Genomic DNA, 24,640 nt, shown 5'->3' on the forward strand with positions numbered 1-24,640 from the left:
GAGCACTTGATCTCAGCACTTGACCTCTGCCACAAGCAGTAATTAGCTATCCTGTAAACAGCTTCATCAGGCTGAAACTTGTGTCCTTCCACTTTATGGCTGCCTTGAGGAGTAGGGTAAGCACCCTCCCACTCACCTCTCTTCCGACCACCTCCCGTAGCACAGCTGAGAACGTTCTCTATGTATTTCTCTGAGATTGTCAACTTGTTCAGAAGCCTTTCCATCATCTGGTTTTCCAAGGAAGGATGGTTTCTTTTTTATTTCCTTGGGTTAAGTTTTCTTTTTGGCCTCTCCATGGTGCAGCAGACCACTAATGACAAGGGCTCTGGTTGCAGTGCTAAGGTTTCTACTTCGGGCAGCCATAATTTCTGTTTCATTTACATGGATGAGCATTGTGTTCATGGCCAGAAGATTATAAAACACATTTGCCACAATTAGAACCTTGTTTTGGGAATGAGTCCTGGTACAAACTTCCAATATGGCATTGCTGGTTGGGCACATTGCGCCTTTTTCTCTTCGGGCTCAACTTCCCATCGTCACCATCACTACCAGTTGCTACCATCCTCAGCATCAGAATGATTTCTGAGGGTTCATTTCCAAAAAGTAGAACTGTTCAAATCAAGCTAACATTCTTTTCCAACTTTAGCCTTCTTATTCCAGCTTCCTTTATAAATTATTTAGAGGAATGAGTTCTTCTGCTTAAAACCTCCCCAGCACGAACCAGCTTCTAATCCAGATTTAAAAACCAGTCAGGCAAAAGAGGGATCATGTACCATCTAGGTAGAATTTTGAGTGGCAGCTCTTTTATATTGGCACATAATGAAAGAATTAAATACCTCTTCCTCACTATATGCCAATCTTCCACCTCCAACTCCATTTGCCGATCTGTTTCCCAATAGTACATAAATAAAAAGTTCTGATGGAACTTTCTGAAATGTTCCACTATTCACCAGCGAGAAAAGCTTATTAAGGAAGGAAAGAAATATTCAGCACTTCTCAGTAGATACTGAAAAATAAAAAAGAGCAAGAAAAATAATTGGTAGGAATAGAACTATTGTCTTATTTTCTAAAAGAAATGTTAAAGGGAAACGGATTTGAAAGTTAATAAAAACTGCAATGGAGGTTGGCTTGGAGCTTCCTTTTGGGGTCTTCCTTGGATTTCTGTTAAAGGGCATTCAGTGAACTTCTTTATTTGTGTATTTTATAGGTATTATACATCTGTTTCATGTATTTTGAATCAAATTTCCCTCTTGAATTTATTTTCTTTATATAATTTCTATGTCGCCTTTCAGCCTGTACAAAACCCTCATGACATCTCATCAAGCAGATAGCAGTCATTAAAACAAAAACATTTAAAGAGCAATGCTGAGGGTTCCCCCTTTCAGACTGTAGACTGAGCTACGACCATGGAACAGAACATCCCCATCTAGATTTTCCACTCCCACCCTTCCCAGCTGTCATGGAAGATTCTGCAGCAGTTCCTTGGAAAGAAGATGGAGAGGGGAAATGGGTGGAGAGGTGGGAGGAGTGGCTATGGATCCACTAGATTCAAAGGCCTCTTGGCCCACCCCCAGGAAGGTGACTGAGCTAGATGGACTCAGAGGCCCATCTAGCAGAAAAAGCATAAATGGAGGTCAGAGAAGCTTTAAAAAGCCTCTCCCATTCTTCCCACCCTGCCGAGAACAGCCTGGCAGGGCATAGGATGGATGGAAGCCTCTGAGATTGGAGTCCTCTGTCTCTTGGGCATAAATGCTATAGCACTGCACCCTTAAGTAATGAAAACAGACAAAGGAAAGAGCTATAACCAAAATTGACATTTTCTTGAAAAGGAATGTTTTCACTGATTCTAAGCGGTTGATTAGAAAAGTATCACAGTTGACAGCAGTTAGATTTTTTAAAGAAGTTTGGATAAATCTATTAGATATAAATTCTTATATTCTGGTAATGAAATATAGTATTGCTCAAAGGCAATCCTGTCAACACATGGATCTACCCAGGTCCCAACTCATGGAATTGTTTTTTGAATGGAACCAATTACGTAGGGATGTTGTGGGCTCTCCCACACTAGAGGCATTCAAGAGGCAGCTGGACAGCCATCTGTCAGGTATGCTTTAAGGTGGATCCCTGCATTGAGCAGGGGGTTGGACTCAATGGCATTACAGGCCCCTTCCAACTCTACTGTTCTATGATTCTATGAACATGATGATAGTCTTGATGTTATTTTCACATATAAACACCAGTAAGAACCATCCCTCTCCTTGTCATCTCTCCACCCCCATCCCCAAATACCATGGATGGCAAATGTTACACTGAAACAGGCTCCTTTCTTCTTGGTATTTTTCACATTCTTGGTTGACCACAGAGATTGTAGTTGGACATAAGAAGGTAGTCTTGAGATAAAGGCAGTTTCCCCCCACATTCTTTATTGACTCCAATTGTGAATGGCAGCACTATAATAGTAGTGCATCTTCAGGGTTATGAAGGCATGCATGCATGCCAGTTATTTTCTGAATCTGAAAAAGGGTATGACCTTCTTGACAGATGGAGTTGGTTAAATTCCTGGCTATGGCTATTCTCAGAAGTTCCAGGTTTTTCAGAAACTGCCAATATTGTAATTCTATAGTGCAGTCACACTTGAAATACTGTGTAGAGTTCTGATCACTGCACCTTAAAAAGGGTATTGTAGAGCTGGAAAAGGTGCAGAAAAGAGCTACCAGAAATATCAGGGGGCAACTCATATATAAGGAAAGGTTATACAACTTTGGGGGCTTTTTGTTTTAGGAAAAGGGTGAGTAAAGGGGGGACATGATAGACATGGGTAAAATTATGTAGCGGATAGAAAGGTTCTCTCTCTCTCTCTCTCTCTCTCTCTCTCTCTCTCTCTCTCTCTCTCTCACACACACACACACACACACACACACACACCTAGAACCTGGGGCCATTCAATAAAGCTGTATGGTGGGAGATTCAGGATAGAAAAAGGAAGTACTACTTCACACATGACATAGTTTAACTATGCAATTTGCTTCTTCAAGATGTGCTTATGGTCACCAACTTAGATAGCTTTCAAAGGAGATTAGATGAATTTCATGGAGGATATGTCTATGAATGGGATCTACCGTGTTTCCCCGAAAATAAGACCATGTCTTATATTAATTTTTGCTCCCAAAGATGCACTAGGTCTTATTTTCAGGGGATGTCTTATTTTTCCATGAAGAAGAATACGGTACACATTTATTGTTGAACAAAAAAAAAGGTCTTATTTTCGGGGGGATGCCTTATATTACAGCGAGAGGCAAAACTGGAAGTAGGTCTTATTTTCGGGGGATGTCTTACTTTCGGGGAAACAGGGTATGTGGTGTCCGTATACTAAATCCAGAATCAGAGCAGCATACCTCTAGATACCATTTGCTGGGAATGAACATTAGGAGAGTCTTTTGCCTTTATATCCCGCTTGTGGGCTTCCTATAAGCATCTGGTTGGCCACTGTGGAAAACAGAATGTGGTGTAGATAGGCATTTGGTCTGATCCAGCCGGGCTCTTACGTTCTTAAGCCTGCAAACTTGAGTAACCAAGGGATATCAATAATAATGACTATTTCTATCCCTCGTTACCAGGCCAACCAATCTTCATTATCAGCTTTCTTTGTATTCAGCTTCTGTCAACTCACCCTCATCCTGTCTCTAACCATGGCTATTAACCAGTGCTGAAGCAGTGATCCACAGGGGATTATGTAATTGTTAAAATGAATGATAAATTTGATTGCAGCCAACAGTCCTGAATGGTTTAAGTGATTGAAATCTAGTGGTTAAGAAGTATACGCATTTTAAAATTGTTAGTATGTAGGAAATTAGAATGCAATTGTTTCATGCAATTGCCAATAAAAAAAAGTAATAATGAAGTGACTAAAGCAGAGAGGGAAAAGTTCACATGATCACTGAGCCCACCATGGCTTTAAGACATGGTGGGTTGCAGAGCATGCCAGTAGCCATTTGGAATATTTAACCACAGTGGAGGGTTGCCATGGTTTGTTGTGTCATTTGAACTGGGCGGCAGGGGTTTTTGAGGGTTGAACGAACCTCAAATATCCCCTGCCACTGGGGTTTGGACACAATATTAAGTATATTAATATCTGAGGCTGCTGCTGATCAGACGTGATCCGAAAAACAATTATGACAAAAAGACAGAAATTGACAAAATGTGACTGAAACCAACTTTGTTTTTTGTTTTATTTCTTCACTCATTTTATTTGATAGGGCTATTTTTACTGTTTTAAAACAATTATTGTTTTATTATTGTTGGATATATTCTAGAAAAGTGAACCTAGGACTCCTAGTTTTCCATTTGTTACTGGCTTTCTGAGCTATTCTGTCATATCTGTGGTGCTTCTACCCACAGATGAAAGTCTGGGCTACCTTATGTACTTTTCCTTTCCCACCCCTAAAAATGTCAAGTTACGAGATAGGGGTTAGGATATTTGAACTCCCCTTTTTTTCTACTGTGGTTCACCTATAGCAGGAGTTTATGTACACTACCACCCTTTGCAAATAATAGATAGCACAACATACAAAAGTTTGCCAAGTAGGGATGCACCTCCATGTAACATTTTCATATCCGGCAGATCTATTGACCAAACTCTTAGTCAATTCATGGTTTGCCATCACTTTGATTTCGTTTTGCTCAGACTTGAAGCCCCCTGTTCTGTTGTTGATGTCAGCTCCGAGACGCTTTCAGGGCTAGAAGTGAAAGGAATGTTTGTTGTTAAGGTTCCATCTTTCAAAGTCTTCTCTGAGGAGCAATGGCCACTGGATCACATTTCAAATTTGGGTTAATTACTACTATAATAACGGCTGTTGCCTTATCAGGTGGTAGAGGAGCCCTCATATAAAAGATGTTTGGCTGTTGATTTATAATCCTAAAAAGGAAAGTCAACTTCCACAATGAAGAAAAAAAAAGTTGGCATATTTTGTGTTTTGCCTTATGTATCACAGATGCATTGTGTACAGTTTCTTAATGTAAAGTAGTGCAGAGGTGGGCAACACCAGCTGGTTTGGGGGCCAATTTCCAGGCCCTGGATTCCCCCCGAGGCCTGCATCACACTGCCTACAGTAGCAGAAAAAATGCTGGTTTGCCAGTGAAACTCACGGGCAAGCCACTACAGAATCTCAAAATATCCACATTTAGCTCAAAAAGCAAGGTGAATTTGGCACTTTTGAGTCTCTGTAGCAGAAGGTGCCATTTTATTTTAATTTTTTTGCCACCTTACTGCCAAATTTCAAAAACACGGGGCCGGCAGCGGTGGTGGTGAGGGCACATGGGGACATGGTGCATGCTGTCCCTAGTCCATGTGTTGCCCGCTCCTGATGTATGAGAATTAAGAGTGGTGGGACTCTTTTACACAGGTTTGGAATGAGTCGAAGATCCCCTGCCTCCATTGACAGACAGAATACAGATACTAGCGGCAGTGGTAAATCCACCCCCAGCTGGCAGAGGAGTGAGGATAGCATTGCCGACCAGATGGGTAAGTGGTCACTTCCTACAAAAATTAAATATTGTAAAACACAAGGTGACTTTGCCAACTCATTCTTTCCCAGTAAGTGTAGCCGTTTATAAGAAGCAAGTCCTTTGTTGTTAAATGTTACCTCTTGTTAAACAGAACGAATTATTATATATCGGGTACATTATCCTCTGCAGTCTGTGTCCTTGAGACCTGTGAATATCATGTGTAGAAATAAAGTTCTCTGGAGAATAAATATGTTCTAATGGGCAAGTCCCTGGAGAACTCATGACTTGGCCTTGCAGTTTGCTTGCCCTCATATCCTTTTAATATGGCATCAGCTTAACTTAATTTTTACTTCTTCTTTTTGGCTCCCTTTGTGATACTTCTTTTCTAATAATGCAAAGTAACTTTTTTTATCATTCAAGGTGTAAAAACCTTATGCACAGGATGGTTGGGAGGGATTTTTTTCCACTGGTATGTTTTCATTGCACTTTGCCATTAAGTTGTTAATTGAAAGAGCTGTCCTTACAATGTAAATCCTCAGCATTCAACAGATTTATATTGTTAAAACTTCATTTGGAGGTTTAGCACATAGACCTGTTTCTCTTCATTTGTGGCTGCTGTGCACTGAAGCAATGACCTCCATTAGGAGATTCCATTGAGGCTTTTGCATTGATAGGGATTTTAGTATGGTCTCATCTCGGCAATGACACTGATGCAGTGTCATTGGTTTTCGTCAAAGATGCCGGTGTTGAGACTGTGACTTCCTGGCAGGCAATACACCCAAGACTGGTGTCTATTGGTCTGGAAGGTCCATTGCATCTTTGGTTGTCAGGTTAAATGCTTATGTAACCTTCGCTACAGTGCTGTGGGAGTATAGGCAAAGAGGAATAGCTGTTGGAGGTGAAGACACTTGACTTGGTTATTTTAGAAAGGAAAAGGAATACTGAGGTAAAGGCAGCTAGATTTCAAAAAACTAGGGGTTGGCATAGACCAAAGTCAGCTTCTATATTTAACTGCTTGGAAGACCAGATAAGAGCCAGAAGAAAAGTTAGTGTACCTATTTATTTATCATTTTTACATTTATATCCCATCTTTTCTCCTCATGCAAGGAACCCAAGGTGGCTTACATAGTCCTTCTTCTCTCCATTTTATCCTCACAACAACTCTGGTTAGGCTGAGTGTCAGTGACTGGCCCAAAGTTTCCCAGTAAGCTTCATGGCCAAGTGGGGACTCCTGAGTCCCAGTCCAACACTCTAACTGCTATACCATGCTAGTTGTCTATGGTGCTTCCCTGTGGTGCTGCCTTGGATGGCAAAAGCGTTCTGTGGCTTTTCTGGGATAATAATGAGGTGCACACTTCTTCCTGTCACCCCAAGTATAAGTAATTGGCAGCTAGATTGGGTGGGGTGAGGGGTGGGGGACAACCATTCTCCTAGGTTAGCTGAATGTTAGAAAAAACATAACCAAAATAAAAAATGAAGATGCTGTGCTGGAGATGCTCAGTTCTTGTCACCACAGTAGACTGCTACTGTGTAAGCAAGGTAAGCTTTAAGTCAGATTGAAGTATTCAGTGAATGCCTCAGGAGTTTGAGAAATGAAATATGATTCTCAGATTCAAAAGAAATACTTTTGTTCTAGTAATTTCAAGGGCTCACTGAACTGTGTCTTATTATTAAAGCCATCTGGTGAACCCCCCCTCCCCCAATATCTGCTTAACCGGGGCGTGGGGGGAACTGTGATTATACTGATCCCTAGTTTCCATTTTGGCAGATACTTTAATCACATGTGCTTTTATACTGTTGAGATGGTAACAACACATGTAAAGTTAATCCTTTTCAGAATTACTTTCGCAGATTCTCTGTTGTGTGTTGATGTTGGCACTTAACATAGCTGCCAAAATGTTCTGCTGTGGAAAGTAAAATGCCTCTGCATCAACTTGGAGAAAATGGAAAAGGTAGAAAGAATGTGTGGGTTTGGTGTGAGGAGAGCTGGGTATAGTGCTACTTGCCAGTCTCTCTTTGAGTAGTCTCTTGCTTTTAAGGCAGGTAGAAGTAGTCTCTCTGTCTCTCTCTTTCTCTCTCTCTCTCACACACCCACACCCACACACACCCTGTCAGTTCTATTAAGCCAGGGTTGTATCCAATGCTGCCTCTCTGCTGACAGAAGTCTCTTTGATCCAGCAGTGGCTTCTGACAGTGATATGGAGAGGAAAGCAATTTTTGTCAAATTCCCTTTCCACTCTGCACTCCTTGTGCCCCCTCACCCAAAATCTCTGGAGGGTTCGGGAGCAGCATGGAGCTAGCGCAGGTGGGAATTGCGTAAAATCGCCTCCATCCTCATTCCACAGATGAAAGCCTTCACTGCAACAAGAACCTTCTGTCAGTGGAGGGACACAATTTGATGCAACCCTATGTAGTTAAAAACAATTAGAATGCTTTAGCTTTAAAGGGATGCCATATTCTGCTCTTGGTTCTTGGCATACCGACAGCACTTTCTAAACTTTTTCTTTTATTTACACACCAAGCAATAAATAATGTGAGCTCCCTTGAAGGCAAATGCTGTATTGCATGCTGTATTGCAGAACCAACATGCCATCTCCCTGCAGTGTCAAAGGTGCTGCCATCCTTCAGAGAGAGCCCCACTGGAAGACTGATGAGGCAGGATCCAGTAGTCCACTTGTCTCCAAATAAGCAGGGCCATGTAAGTTCACTTTCAAGATTGTTATTTAAAGTACTTTGCTCTTTCAACAGTTCTTCAAGGGTAAGATATCTTTTAAAAGCCTGTACTATGCCCGAACTATACTTCCTTGTTAGAGTATGGAGGAGGCAGCAGCAGAACTGACCTCAGAATTTTTAGGCTAAATGCAGCTTTAACATAAAGTTTATTAATAGAAACATTTTCCTGCCAACTCAGAAGCAGGGTATTACTCCAAAGTATAGTGTGATAGGCTAAGGATTTGTGGGAACCTTGATTATTCCAGAAATAAGATTCCTGTTCAAATCCCTCTAGCTAGTTCCAGATTTTGGTGAGTTACCAACATTTTTTACAGAGCAATCTGATAGAATTAATCTTCATAGGTACCTTCAGATCTCTATTATCAGCCATGTATTTTTAATGTGTTGTCTTTACTCCTTTTGGGGCATTGAAATTCTTCTTTTGAATATTTCTGGTTATATAAGCTGAGTCCTAACCCCTTATGGTATTGTCTACAATTGACAAGCTAGGCCATGTTCTTGAAAGTGCACAGAAACTATCCTGTTAACAAGATGCAGATATTGGGGGTACTAGCTTGAGAACTGGAAGTACTCCCCAAACCCTGGAAATCCTTATTAAAAGCTTTATGTTTTTCTTTTAATACTACATGCCATTATATATTTCCAGAGCTGTTCTTCAATATATATTACATTCTTCTTCGTGGTCTCTGTGCATCACACTAATGGGCTCTGCGCCTGCGCGGAGACCAATCGGGAAACTTCCATAGCCTAGAGTTTTGGCGGGAACCCCTCCCCCTCCTGTATATATACCAGGGGTCCCCACCCTAACCCCTCAGTTCTTCGTTGACTGCCATTGTGGTAGACCAACTTAGGGCTTCTCTGCTTTGCAGCGCTTAGAGTTTCTTAGAAAGTTTGTATATATATTCTTCTATTCTATCTGCTTCTATCCCCTTATATTTCTTCCTTTCAGTTTGCGTTTCTTTTTCTCTACTCGGATTTCTTTGCGATCTTTGATCGCCCGGCCTTGGCGCATGGCCGTCAAGGCGCCTTTCCGTAAGTGTGTCCGTTGTGGAAGCAAACTCCCACCCCTCCGACGGACACTCTTTATGTGTTTTATGTCTTGGTGAAGGCCACGTTGTAGATTCATGCCACCACTGTATGGCCTTCACCAGACAAACAAGAAAACACCGTGCGGACCGCTTACGCTCTCTACTTTGGGATAAGGCCCTTCAGGCCGTAGACGCCCATCCCCAAAAGGCCAAAACAGCATCTAAAATGAAACCTGCTCCAACCTCGGCGGCTACAAAACCCGATAATTCCTCAGCGGTTCAACACAGCCTGAGAATTATACAGGTTTCTCCATCAAGATCGACTCCTGGCCCAACGCTAATGCACGAGCCAGCAACTGCTAAAGGAACACTTTCCTTAAAACAACTCTCTAAAAAGCCAAAAAAGTCTAAACATTTGGACCCACGTAAAAAGAAAAAGCGAACTGAGCAGCCTCTTGAATCTGCCCCGCGAACGCCCATATACCCATCGACACCAACCTCCGCACTGCCGAGGCCGTCGACGCCGATCGCAGTACAGCCGATAACATCGGTACCTGACGCTATGCCGACTGCTTCGATCTCGGAAGGAGAACTAGTTGAATCTGCGCCAGCAAGCCTCACTATACAGGCTATGGCAATTACGTCTCCTCAGAGACAACAACCTCTAATCTCCGAGTCACCGGGGAGAGGCTCAGAACAAGGACCTCAACAGCCTCGATACCGTACTGACAGATCTAGATCCCCTCATGCAGAGTGGGACAGATCGTCTGTTTACTCATCCTACAATTATAGAAGGGATTACCCTCCTTGGGAATATTACCGACCTCATCGATACGAATACGACACCAGGGAATATCTTCCTCGACGCTCTCCACACCGACATGATAGATCGCCACCTAGGCAGGGACAAGACGAACAATTTATGCCTCCTCCACAATTACCACCCCGCTCGGAGTCGAGGAATAGATCACAGGAGGATCACGCCCCCATACCGGCGCCACTATTAAGACATTCAGACTCACCTGCTCTTGTCGATACCGCCCTATATTGGGGTACTAGCTTGAGAACTGGAAGTACTCCCCAAACCCTGGAAATCCTTATTAAAAGCTTTATGTTATTCTTTTAATACTACATGCCATTATATATTTCCAGAGCTGTTCTTCAATATATATTACATACTTCACTATAGTATACATTTGCTTGCCTTACATATTTCATACTTTTTCTTCTATGTGGATTCTTACCTACTGAGTTGCTGTCAGGTTAACTACTTCATTAATCATTTGCTTTCACAGGCATGCAACTACTATTCTGATGATTAGCATATAATTTGCCAACTGGTAGGCATCAGACAGTTGCTCAGTATGAATTTTTGAATGGATTGTTTATTACTGTCACAGATCATTACAAGTTTTTATACAAAAGAAAGGTACAGCTGATTGAGGGTAATTAAATAAAAATAGTAATTTTTTACATGGGACCAACGTACTTTTTCCCCTTACTCACATTGAGTCATCCTTCGAACACAACATCGCCAACTCTTCAGAAGACAGGAGTACATGATCAAAAGACTCTGTTGCACCCATTTTGCAGGTGCCCAGTAGCTCTGCCGTGTGTGGGAATTCCGCCCCCTTATAACTAGAAGAAGCCTTTTCTTTAGAGCTACTACAATTATTCAGTATACAGGAAATGGAAGTGGCTTGTGCTCTCTGGACAGAACCCAATGGGGTGTTTACGCCCCGCTGATTCTGTTGTGCCCTGCCGAATCTGTTGCGTGAATGGGACCCAATGCATGCAGAGCAGAGATTTAGTGCTTCCCAGAGGAAGCCCTGTAACAAGAACAAATGCTCATTTCTCGATTGGGACAGGTAAGTGGAGCTCCATGTAGAAGCTGCGGTTGCCCTAGGAGTGCTAAATCTTCCTTCCACAATCGGTGTGTGCTGCTTGCGGGTGAGAATTGGTAGGGTGTAAGAGAATCGGCAGAGACGTAAGTGCCCTGTTGGATTCTGCCCTTTGACCTCCACCCTGGCTCACAACATCCAGAGCAAATCTTTTAGTTCCCATTTTGGTGCATCATACCATGAAGTTTCACTTCAGATTACATAAATCGTGAAATAAAGGAAACATGAGTCATTTTGTGTGTTTTGTTCCCCAAACATCTCAAATGTCTGAATCCACACTTAGTAGCCTATGATTCATTGCACTTAATTTAGTCCTGGACTTGTAGAGTCCCATGCACCATGCACATGTTTAAGTATGCTTTGAAGTTGACAAACTGTTCAGCTGTGATGTTTTTAAATACATTTATTAAATTAGTTTGATGGTGAATTTAGAGTGAATTTACCTGCATTTGTTGGCAAGTTATAATGGAAATTAAAACATCCAGAGAGCTTTGGCTATTGGGCAGTATAAAAATGTAATAAATAAATAAATTAGTCTCATTTATAAAGTGGTCCATGGATGAGTGTTACGAGTTACTAATTTTGTATCATGAGTTTTGAGTTGAGGGTTTATGTATTTTGTCTTAGTTATTTTTATATACAGTAACGTGTGTGCACATTTGCTCTTCATGAATATATAGTTGCTTCCATTTTATTTATTTTTCTTTCCAAAGTCTTGAATTTAATCCCAAATCTTTTCTTCCTCTTCTTTGGTAGTCTGATAGCCACTACTCCAGCCATTCAAGCAGTAATACACTGTCCAGCAATGCTTCTAGTGTCCACAGTGAGGAGAAATGGTATGACAGTGGAGATAGGACTGAGTCAGAGCTGAATAGCTACAACTATCTTCAAGGCACTTCTGCTGACAGCGGCATTGATACCACCTCATATGGTCCCAGCCATGGCAGCACAGCCTCCCTGGGCAACTCAGCAACATCTCCCCGGTCAGGACTTATAAAAGAAAAAGTGGCACCACTATGGCACAGTTCCAGTGAAGTAGTCTCCATTGCAGACCGGACATTAGAAAAAGAAAGCCACGTGATGGACAGAAAGGCAGAATCTTCACTGAGCTTGGACATTCACAGCAAAAACCAACCCGCCTCCAATCCTTTAACAAGAGAGAACAGTGCTTTTAGCCTTAGTGATGCTGTTTCTCATGCAAGGTAATTTTCTTTAAAATTAATGTGAACGTCTCTTCCTAGAACTTTCTAGCAGATGTGAGGAGTGGGTGTTAACGGAAAATACACTCCCATGTTTATTGGCAGCCCAGGATTTGGAAAAGAGGAACTCTGCAGAGAGTTTGGAAATGGAAAACAAGTTTGATCTTTTTTGTAGAGGGGGCTCTGTTTCCCCTATTGAAGGAGATCTCAGAGCACTGCACACCCAACTATCTATCTACCTAGGACTGTGCAAACTTTTGTTTGTCTTGTGGAAACTACAGTCATGGATTTTGTAATTCAAATTTTAGCTGCTTCTTGTTTGTTCAGCAAAATATTTTATCCCATCTATATAACTAAAGAGAGAATGAGATAAACATAAAGTTGCTATAAATTCAAGACTGTTTACGGGTACTAAAAGTGGTCTTCATGATATATATGCTATGCTACGCAGCACAATACTGGGTTTAACCTGGATCTGAAACATTCATGCCAATGTATGTGCCTGTAATACTGTGTAGTGTTCAGTAACACTACCCTAAGAGATCAGCATTTATTTGGTAACTCCATAAGCTTTTGGTATCAACACACAATAGTAACTTTGTACAATAGGTTTTTACAATAGATTTTTCCTATGTTATAAAATAGCATATTTTCGAATTGTGGTATTTGTGTCAATAGATGTTTACTTTTCTGATTACCTTTGAATGGCTAGAGCCAAAATACCTTTTTGTGAAATAGTGTTGAATTCTTTTTGAATCTCTCCTGATTCTTCCGTTAAATTCAAAATCCAGTTGCCTCTTTCCATGGAAGTTGAAAAGGCTTTCACTCATGCACAGAGGAAAAATATTTTGTTCCAGCAGTAGCCCCTTGCACAATGGGGGTACTACTGCTTGAAGGGTTTCCAACCTTTGTTCAGGGGGCTGCTTGGAGAGGGGCTGAAAAGCTGCCATCCAAGAGTTGAACACCCCATGCAGTGATTGCTATTCCAACCATTCGCTTTTTCATAAAGCACATTTCAGAGAAAAGTTCCCTGGAGTGCTTATTGTTGAAATCATTTTAGAACATACAATCATTTAGAACATACAATCATTTTAGAACATACAAGTTTCTTCCAAAAGGACACTACTTATAGCCCTTACCTCTTGCAATGGAACATATCACTGCTAATTGAGTGTTGGGAACCTTTGAGAAAGTAGAGTTCAAAATTAGTATGTATCATTCAAGATTAGCAGGCACACAGTTAACCTGTGATTAGTTCTTAGATTAACTGTGGTTTGAATAGCCCACAGTGTTCAGGTTTGCATGTCATGAAACAAATTCCAATCCAGTTGATAGGAGGTTGATTATGCAAAGAAGAAGAAGCACTCACTGGTCACCCAATCTGGCAAACTGTGGGTTAATTGATTAATTAACCATGATTTGCCACCATTACATGCAAATGCTTCCATCTTGTTGATTGGTTCTTAATTTTGGCTTCCCTATCCCCTGTGCTTCGCAAACATTTTGTATTTTTTTAAAAAGTTGTATTTTTCTACCATCTATTAAAGTAGTTGTCCTGGGAAAGATTTTGCTATGGGAAAGACTGAACAGAGTTGCAGAAAGTAGAGGAGCGGGAAATTGGAATGCTATATCCTGTTCTTTACAGTACATCAATAATAATTAATGAGCACATCATTTGACAGTACATTATAGTGATGAGTGAACCCTCTCTCCGGTGTCTGATTCTAAATTGATATAAATTAATTTTGTGGATGTCCACAAATTGCTATATTTTTCTAGAATAGTTTAAAACTGCAGGCGGCATCCAGACCTCATTGCTCTTCTGATGGCAGAGCTCAGGAGCTAACCTTGCTTTCCTTCACTCTTGCAGAGTCATGTGAGAGGGATGGAGGAAGCAATGAGGGCTTGGTTCATCGTGTACTACCCCTCATTTCTCAAAGTGGCCTTCCAGGAAAATTGGTTACTTCTCAAGGTTTCTAGGCTGTCTCTGTGTGGCAAACAGAGCATCGAGATGGTAGAGCTTGAGCCCCAATCCTCCAGCTTACTCTGTCAAAACAGGTCCTTCCACTCATATAGATATCACTGACCTCTCTGCTCAGAAGATACTGTGGTATTGATGGCTGTACATGTTCTGAGATCGTTACAGTCCAACCCATATAGGCTCAGCAATCTTATCTGATCCTCACCTAGCAAAATCTTGGAGATTAGGTAGATTCTATGCATGTATGTGCCCCTTGCATGTGAGGATCATTGTGTAGAAGTGAGCAGCAGACATGGTGTGATAGGTATGATCCTTTGGGCTCAGCACATGTTTCTTTCACAATAACTCCGACTAGATCAGGAGTAGGGAATAATGTTGGACTGGTGCCATAACCAAGGGTAAGAGATAATGGGAGTTGTAGTCTAGCAACATCTGGAGGGCCACACGTTTCCCATCCCTGTGCTAGATTATGGTAGATCCCTGTCTCTTATAATATTTTGTCTGAGAAAATACAATTTATTCAAAATGATGAACTTTTACAGATGTTGGAGGACATTCCAGGGAGTTAAACTCTTAGCTTTCTAACAGAACATTCAGATTTCTCTATTCCAAAAATAAATGCATCACTAATATTCTATGTGTCAGATACTTACCATAAATACCCTGTCCTTTAATATCTTGACTTTTTTTTTCCAAAACAGAATCAGAATTCCTCTGCCAACTAATTACCTTGTCATTTATTTATGGATATTAGGATTACTCGTACAGACCTGCCATTCATGCAGAGTGCTTTTTAATATATACATTTGACTTCTATATCTGTTTAGATCTATAGTTATTCATATATTCATTCTCTTAATTTTTTTGTCTTATGAAGCTGACTTGAGGATTGGCATAACGATGCAGTGTTCAATGCGTTTTCCATCTAGTGCTGTTTGCAGGAATGTGTCAATTACGTGGTTTTATCCCCTTCAATTGCGTGTTGAGGGAATAACAGACACTACATGTGGTGATCAGTCTGCTTCCCCCCCTTAAATATCTGAAATGATAAACTTGTATCTATAGATATAAATGCAGTGATATCAGTTATAGCCAAAATTCCCCCCATCCATTTTGTAGAACAGTGGTTCACTCCTGACAACATACCCTCTCCTTGGATTTCTGTTGAGGCTAAAGCCTTAGTGTACATATAAAGAACAGGCTTAAACACTGATTGCATCACTGAATTTATGCCATCAAACACTGTGCACGCAAATTGCAGAATCCAAGGGGGCTTCTGCAGGCCGGATGGGGAACCTCCAGGGGCTGGATCAGGACTGCAGGCTGGAGATTCCTCATCCCTGCTATGCACCTAGTGTAAGTCCCATTGAACTTAATGTCTCCGACATCTGAATAGACATGTGTAGGAGTGCGCAGTAAACCCTGGAAGCATTAATAGGAATATTACGTAAGTGAAGGAATACACAGAATGGACAAACACACTTGTAGTTTTGAAATTGTAATTCATACCTCTTTAATACTCTATTCATACCTCTTTAATACACTATTAATACACTATGAAGACCATCCTGCCATCACAAGTCTGATGGGGTATGATGAGTCAGAACTCTCTTTCTCTCTCTTACACACACATACACACACACACACACACACACACACACACATTCTGGTGCTAAATAGCTCTTCAGTATTTCTAGAATTTATTAGTTGCCCTATAGCTAAAAGCTCTCACAGGGTGACATAAAAAGAAAACAAACATAAAATCCAAAATCCATGTTAAAAAATGGAAGCCGCACAATAAACAATCAATTAAGAGCAGCAAAGACTAGAAATAAGCACCAGAAGAGAACTAAAAATATTAAGACAAATCTACATAATGCACCATGACAGGAGGGAAAGAGGATTAAAAGGTCTGACCAGGAGTTTGTCTGGTGCTCAATATATATATATAAAAAGTAGGTGGCCAGGTCTATAGACTCTGCAGAGTCTATTCCAGAACGCAGGGGCTACTACTGAAAAGGTCTGCTTTTGAATGGTCACCTGCCATATTTCAGCATACAAGGGCATTCAGAGCCTCTGTAGACTATCGCAGAGCTTGGATTGTAATATATTAGAAGGTGTTTTTCAGTGGGAGGAACATGCTGCTGGCAGATGGCCTCCAAGGTCTGGTCTGGCCTAAAGTAGCTTTATCAGTGGAAAATCGGAATCCAGGACAACAGTAATATAAAAATGCCAGTGAGTAATTTCTTAGGGCAATTTCCCATGTTACAGTTTTCGCTCAGCAGTGTACTTCCTCAAGTCACTTCCATATGTTAATATGTTGCAGGTAAAGGATTTATAGGCTGGCTTCTTAAAAGCCAAATGGCGGTACAAGAAGTTGGGACTGTCATAGTTTACTGAGGCATTCTTGCACATAAACACACACCAAAATCTTCCCACATCATAGTGTTGCTGCAGGAACACTGCTGTGAGTGAAAACGTACAGATTAGTCTGCACCATAATTTCTCACTCTTATTAAGTTAGCTGCTAAGCACGGATTGGGGTGGATGGTTCTGCTGATATTTAAAGGTAGTTAATTGTTCTATGCCCCTACTTTAATATGGTGAATGCTTTAGTTTGCAACTGTAAAAAGAGGTCTTTAGGTTAAACTGCACTCAACCATAATGGGTGTTCCGCATGACAGAATGCAACTTTGAAATTAACTGAACACAATGTAAGCATGTACATTTTAAGTCAAGCTTTGTCTTTGTTATGCTTTTCTCCCAGTACCATGGGTTCCCGACACTCTGCCAGCCCTGTTGTTTTCACCAGTGCCAGAAGTTCACCTAAAGAGGAGCTTCATTCTGCCACTTCCCCACAACTTGCACCTTCTTTCTCCTCCTCTTCCTCCTCCTCTGGTCCTAGGACTTTCTACCCACGCCAGGGTGCTACTAGCAAGTACCTGATTGGATGGAAAAAACCTGAAGGGACAATAAACTCTGTGGGGTTTATGGATTCAAGAAAGTAAGAGCATTTTGGTTCTATTTTGGTGGATGTTATTTTTCAACATGAAGAGGCCTCTAAAATGCGTAGTAGGCATTTCTCTCATGGAAAACTCTTTAGAAGTTTAAGTGGAGCTGTGACTTAAGCCAATTAAAAGACTTATAAAGCAAAAACTCCACTGAAATATATAGAGATTGTTATTGTCTCTTGAATAGTATTCAAATAATTGAATTAAAATGGTTAAATTAATTAATTTAATGAGTTAAAAAAACTTTGTTCCCCTCTCTTCAATTACATATTTTCCCTATAGCAGGATTTGTTCAATGAACTAAAAAAAGTTAGTGCTCCAATCAGTAGTGTTTCAGATCCCCCCAAACAAGTTTAAAATAAATTGCACAAGCTTAGAAAGATGATATCTTAGACGATCTTGAGAGAAATAGCTTTGTTTAGAAGAACTGGCTTTTTATAATAGAGACCAAAATGAAACTAGAGGATTTTTAAGGCATTGTTAGTTAGGCATCCACATGTATTGGCTTGTACTAGTCAGCCATGAGGTATGGGTTGCCACTCATTGCCCCCTCTCTGTATGTAGAGAGCTTGGGATACAGGGTGTTCTTAACTTATTTGTGCGAAGTTTTAAAGAAGATAAGAAGAGTCCTGCTGATTCTTATCTTCTCCAAACTACAACACTAATGAGAGTGGGGCATCATCTTACTCATCAGAACTAGTGAGTGGATTTGTAGAAACCTCCAGTTAGTGTAAAGAGGAACTTTCCCCTGTAATGACAGTAACCCTTCAACTGAGTACCAAGGGGAATGCTGGCACCATAGATCACATCATGATCAAATACGGGCTTTCAAAGATGTTCAGGAGAAATATTTCTGTTGTGTTTTTTCAAAAGGATTTACCGAGTAGTCTTTTAGTTACTGTAGATAGATAGTCAATCTTATGCCAGGGATGGCATACTTAGATGGATAGTCAAGGTCATTATTGAAGAGTCAGGATGGGAGCTTACATACATGAAAGGACATTAAGGTAAAAAGTTATTCCCAGGCCAAGCCTTAAAAATGTAGCCAGGTAAAGGGGGCAGCCTGTGGTGTACATTTGCCCAAAACGGGTATAAGACAGAAAGTAGTGTCAAGGGTTTGTAAACTGCCCAGAAAGCTTCAGCTATGGGGCAGTATATAAATGTAATAATTGATGATGATGATGATGGGTGTGTTCTCAAGAAAGCATACAACGGGAAAAGTGGGGTGGGGTTCTAGGGATAGGATAGAATAAGACAAGAGCATAGTAACAAAAAACACAAGGCCATTGATGTAGCTAGAAGCAAAGCCTCTAGAAGTCTTCGACAGTTTTGTGATGCCATGCACTTTAATCCTAGCAATGGAGAAGCAGGGACAAGTCATTCATGGTTATACAAAGATTTCAACAGTCTTAAAGCTGTTAGGCGCTGGGCAGGCCTTCTGGTAATGATGTGGTTAGGGTTGCTGCTATTATGATGAGCTTATTAATGATGTAGAGAAAGGCAATTGTTCCTAACAGGTTTATTCCTTTAAACAGGTATTCCTACATATGGGGCTGTTAGATAAAATTGAATACCCTCAGTCTTTTCCCCCATCCAAATACCCCTTTCTCTGAATAACTGGCTTGGGCCTATGATTTCTAAACTTTTATGTTCCTTTCGTTAAAGGCGTCACCAGAGTGATGGTAATGAAATGGCACATCCTAGGTTACGTGCATCGGCCAGAGACCTTCGAGCCTCACCAAAGCGAGCATCTAAGTCAAATATCGAGGAAGAGTTGAAGAAGCTGATAGATCTAGACAGCCCAACGCCAGAGTCTCAGAAAAACTTTAAGGTATGTGTTACAAAATTATATTATAGTCTTCGTGCTCAGAAGTGGATGCCAAGGGTAGCTAGCAACTGCTGCAGTCAGTGTGACAGAGCATAGCTCCATTCAGGGATTTAGCAAGTGTGTGACTGCTGAACTTACCTTAGTCATTTATTTTCTTTCTTTCTATCTTTTTTTCTTTAAAAAAATCTGCCTCTCTAGTGTTTGTGTACCAACAACAATTAGAAGACAGCTAACAACAAATAAAAACATCCAGAAAATACAATTAACTTTCAAAATTAAAAGAACAATTGTTATCTTTTCGGCGCCAGGTCAAGACTTTTCTCTTCTCCCAGGCATTTTAACAGCATTTAGCAACGTTAAGTTTGTTTTTAATGGACCCTAGAATTGTTGTTTTTAAATGGATACTGTTGTTTTTATACTGTTTTTATGTTTTTAAATTTTGTATACTTTTAATGTTTACTATTTTTAATTGTTGTAAACCGCCCAGAGAGCTTCAGCTGTGGGGCGGTATATAAATGTAATAAGATAAAATAAAATTAATTAAATAAATAAATGGTCACAACAGATAAAACTTAGAACAAACACCTGCCTAAACAAGAAGGCTTTTTGCCATGCAATGAAAAGGGGTGCCAGTCTAGCTCCCAGGGCAAAGAATTCCACCATGTAGGTGTAGCTACAAAGAAGGCTCTTCCTTTCCCCCCCACCCCCATCAACCATGCTTAGTTGGGACATAGTAAACAGCTGCCAGATCTTAGGGTGTGGGTAGGCTGGTATGGAAGAAGACAATCCCCAAGGTATCCTGGACTTAAGCCTTTTCATGACAAAGTGTAAGCAACTTAGATGTGTCTGTAAGATAAGAGTGAGATATCAGTTATGTAATAGAAACAATTCTCAGTTATCTTGCCAATGCATTGCTCATTTGGTTCAGTACATGGTGCCTGGGACATTAACTAGAACTAGCCACAGAGAAATCATTAGCTTTTTAAAAGAATGACACTGACTTCCAGTTCGTTTCCAGGGCTCAGTTCAAAGTCCTAGCCCTAACCTTTTAAAGCCTTATAGTGTAGGACCAGGGTACTTTAAGGAGATATCTTAAAGTAGATCTGCTTGTGAAGGAATCTGGGGCCAAAAGGAATAGAGTCACCTCCTTGGTGATTGCCCCTCAATGTGGAATGAGCACCCCAGACTGTTGCCAAACATGTCGAGCTCCCGGAAGTTGGCTGAGGAATGGCTTCTTAGGCGGTTTACATGAAAGAAATGGTTTATATAAGCTGCTGGCTATTCTACAGCATCTTACTTTATTGCAGCTTAGCAATGTCTCCTGGAAACCTTCACAGTCTGATCTGTGGTAGGAAGAATGATGCAAATCCTCTGACAGAGCATGAACTTTCCTCGTGAATAATAGTACTGCCCCTGGCTTCAGATGATGAGCTCTGGCTTTTGGGTTCTTACACAGTTTTACCTAGGGGAGATTTCAGTATATTAGCAGCCGCAAGAATTCTTTACAGGGTATTTCTACATGGAGCCTTTTATGGGAAAGAAACACCATGTTTAAGAGCTACTAGTGCTAATTGCACATTGAGTTCCAAATATCGCGTTATTCGCTTGAGTTCCTCTTCCGCTTTTCTGATCAGAGCGCTTGACTAATGGTATGTTGACGGTGAGCTGAACTTTTCTACACCATCTATGTCTCATTTCATCAGGGCCAAAATTGCTTCCCAAACTTTAAAGTGAATACACACACAAAATAGGTCCACTCGAAACAATTCCTTAAGGTTTCACCAGACACTGTAATGACTTAACCATCTTGAAGCATCCAGTGAATAATCTTGCAGAGAGCGCCCTGATTTCTGAGACCTCTGTGCTGAAAGCCACTGCTTAACATTTCATGCTTGTCAGAGTCTAAATGGTTTCCACAGCAACCATGCAAAAGAGGGCACTTGCAACTTCTTTCTTTGCTTGTCAAAACCCAAAGAGGCTTATTAAAACTTGTAAGTATGCGGTTCCATATACAGATTATTTTTCAGTGTTGCCTTTGAGGCTGAAGCAAAGGAAAATTGCCATAGGCAAGGATCCCTCCCGCCCTGCCAACCGCCTACTGCTTTTGTGAGGGGAAAGATGAACACCTTTCTCGTGATTTGTCTGACAAGGACTGTTGTCTTTTCACAAAATCCCTATTCATTTAAATGATTGATTATCCTTGTAACAGTTAGTTCGTATCTGTTCTGGCAAACTGCTGATCAATGGAGTCCTCTTTCTCTCTCGTATTTCTCCTTATTTGGATGATGGATGATTGCCACTCAGTTAAGCAAATATCCTGCCAAAATGCAGGAATCTGATACCACTATTGCCACTCCTGTAAAAATGTTTCCTCTTAGTAGGATTCTTACAAGTTCCTTGAAATAGTTTATTGATAGGTTCTCTCAGTAGCAAGATTAGCTGTTTTAAGGAGATATTTGTTTCCTTCCTAATAGTTCTTGTGTCATTTTTCTCACCTACATTTCCAGAAGATTGGGGAGGGGGGGAGGAGTCACACTGCTCATTGTCTCTTTCAAAGTGGCCAAATGCTTCACCATTTTAAAGGAGGTGCCCTGCAGTGTGAGTCCTCTTTTGGCAAATGATTGCAGAATTACTAGAGGAGGAAGAGGAATAACGTTACAGATACTTTCCCCCTTTTTCTGCAATGACCTCCCAAATGGCTGATGGGGTGCTGGGTGGACAGTTTTCACAACTGACAAAAAGGTTTGTGAAACTCCTCCCCCTTTTTTGGCTCAGCCATATTTCATTGGTTAGGGAGTCTTTTATCCAGAGGAACATTCAGTTGTGTGATTCAGCATCTACAAATTGAACTGGGGTATAGTCCAGGAATGGTTTCACCAAACAATGAGCTAGCTGTCTACCATACTTGCAAGTCACCACCATGTCCGTCAACCGTCATAGCCACTTTCCCATGTAACTCTTCGCAGGATACACATAGAAGACAAAGTAACCTCAATCCTTTTGTAAAAAGAAAATTTAAAAAATGGGCTTTTAAAACAACATAACTACATTCCTTGCAGATATTTCTTATTTTTAGGAAATCACATAAACAAACCTTATAGGAGTATGGCTTCTATTTGCTTTGATGTTTGCCTTTTGGCACGCTCTCCTTCTGTCTAGAATTTGAGAGAGTGCTAAGGGAGATTTTTGTTCTTAGCATTACTTACTATAGAGATGTAAATCTCATTCTGACTGCATAAAGCCTTCAGCAGATTTCTCTATGTGTAGAAAGAATATTGCTGAATTGATCGATAAAAGATGCATAAAGCAGAGGTAATTAGAATAGGGTTTTTTCTGTCTTAGGGTCCCTTCCAGTTGATAGCTTTTTGTGAAGTAAATACACACAAGTTATTCATTGTATTGTGGGGGCTCAAAGCATATTTCCTAAGCTGATACTTCAGTTGCACAGATACAGTGCCAGCTCCAGGCTTTTGGGGCCCTGGATGATAGAGTATCAGTGACCCCTCTTTGATGCTGTCCATTTTGTTCCTCCATTTCTTCTTTTAACCACACCCCTTCCCTATTTGGCCTTTCCCTCTCTAAATTAAATATAAATCTTGTCCAACAGGACAATCCCTTGTCGTCAAAGAAAGAAAATTACAAACTTCTGAACTACTGAACAGTAGTTCCCTTTTATAATATTTTGTCCATACAAAATTAAATCTGTTACGAATTTGATTTCAAGCCAGACAGCACAATACAGAGAATTATCCCACTTTAGCTCAAAGTTCCCTAAAAGGTGGCCTAGGCCAAGCAGTAGTGATTTACCAAGGGCAATAGCCACTCACTCAGGCTGATGCCGCTCGAGAGCCCAGGTTCATATTATTACTGAAAATACTTCTGAGACCAAAATATTTTTCCTCTAAAAGTAAAGAAATAAGCAGATAAAAAAAAGCTGTCATGGAGTGATTTCCCTGCTACCTGGCCAAGTAATTTACTCAGCTAAGCATTACTAGAATGTTTTGAGGATTTAATCCTACGTGAATATACTTGGGAGTAAGCCACAGATGGATTAACTACTGATGTAGCATGAGAAATAGCACCTGCTTAAATTATTTTTATGCAACTAGGGCTGCAAACCCATTTACCTAGGAGTAACCTTCATTGAACTTAATGGAATTTACTTTAAGTATGCATGTATAGGAGTGTGCTGTCAGACTGTAATCCTAGACATAGGGCAGGAATAAATATGCATAGGATTAGGCTCAAAGACTTATCACAGGCTAGCTAAATCAGTGAAGTGAATGAGGTGGACCGTTTATACCAGCCGTCCCACGCATGCTCACAACTCAGTATATTAAAATTGCAGAGGGTCCAGCTTCAAAGTAACCAAAGGACAGTTTCCACAGCTTTATTGAATGGCAACATTGTTTTGGACTACAACTACCACGTGTTTCCCCATCTAAAAATATTCTTGCACACGGAACTAGCATGCCACCATGGTGAAGAGTTGTTCAATGTATATTTTTCTCTGACATGTTATTTCTTAATGCAGGGAAGTTGGCCCGTTTTCTTTGTATTGGGTTTTGCCCGGGGTGGGGGGTTGGGAAGAGGGAGCTATTCTATTTTGCCCACACCACCCGATGGCATTTTGTTACTGCCAATGGAGATCTCCAATTTAAACCTTGTAATATTGCTGCCTTTGAAAAATAAAAAAATATTCAAAGAGAAAGTGTTGTCTTTCGGTGTAATCCCCTCCAGTTTTACCCATGGAAACCTTGCAGAAATTTCAAGTCTTCAAGTGAATTATTTGCTAATTTGTTATGTGTGTATGAATAAGGTTGCAATCCTAAACTCGCTTACTAGGGAGTTAGGCCATGGCTAGACCTGGCCTATATCCCGGCATTGTCCCGGGATCATCCCTGTGCATCCAAATGACACACAGGGGATCCCGAGAGCAGGCAGGGACGACCCCTCCATTTGCCTGGAATAATCCTTAGATCTAGCTAAGGCCTCAGTCCCATTGAACTCAAAGGGATTAACTTTTAAATAGTCATAGGATTGGTCTATAATTGATCAGTATTTAACAATTTATCCAGTTTGTTTGATCACATAATTCCATCTAGCCAGTTAAGAGATGAGGGGGTATCAGCAAAAGAAAGCAACCAAGGTTCATAGAAACAGTGTTTTGGCTTTAAAGCAAGAATTCTTTAAACTGTTACTATTACTTGTATTATAAGAACATACCTGAGTTGGTAATACCTCAGTCGTCTGCTGCTGCTGCAAAGAGGAATGATCTCCTGCTTGCGAAGAATACTGTAACAAATATCATGGGCATCCTATTTCTGCCACTTCTCAGAGGAGGCTGTGTTGGCAACACAAACAGAGGCAAAATGAAACAAGCCAAGGACAGAGGACCAAGTTCCCTCTGGCTCACTTATGTTTGTGCACAGACACACAAAACTGAGAAGCAAG

General features: G+C 40.8%; 1 protein-coding gene across 6 annotated transcripts in view; it reads left to right on the forward strand.

Annotated features, from left to right (window-relative positions):
- Positions 1-24,640, forward strand: part of SIPA1L1 (signal induced proliferation associated 1 like 1) — a 182,368-nt gene that overhangs the window by 147,463 nt on the left and 10,265 nt on the right. For all 6 annotated transcript variants that reach the window (XM_063117608.1, XM_063117614.1, XM_063117613.1 and 3 more), the window contains 5 exons: positions 5,403-5,521; positions 8,085-8,203; positions 11,924-12,369; positions 17,115-17,351; positions 19,024-19,189. In XM_063117608.1, the coding sequence (XP_062973678.1) occupies positions 5,403-5,521; positions 8,085-8,203; positions 11,924-12,369; positions 17,115-17,351; positions 19,024-19,189 (1,087 nt within the window). The remainder of the gene's footprint in view (positions 1-5,402; positions 5,522-8,084; positions 8,204-11,923; positions 12,370-17,114; positions 17,352-19,023; positions 19,190-24,640) is intronic.

Source organism: Elgaria multicarinata, chromosome 2 (assembly GCF_023053635.1).
Source record: "Elgaria multicarinata webbii isolate HBS135686 ecotype San Diego chromosome 2, rElgMul1.1.pri, whole genome shotgun sequence".
Classification (NCBI taxonomy): Eukaryota; Metazoa; Chordata; class Lepidosauria; order Squamata; family Anguidae; genus Elgaria; species Elgaria multicarinata.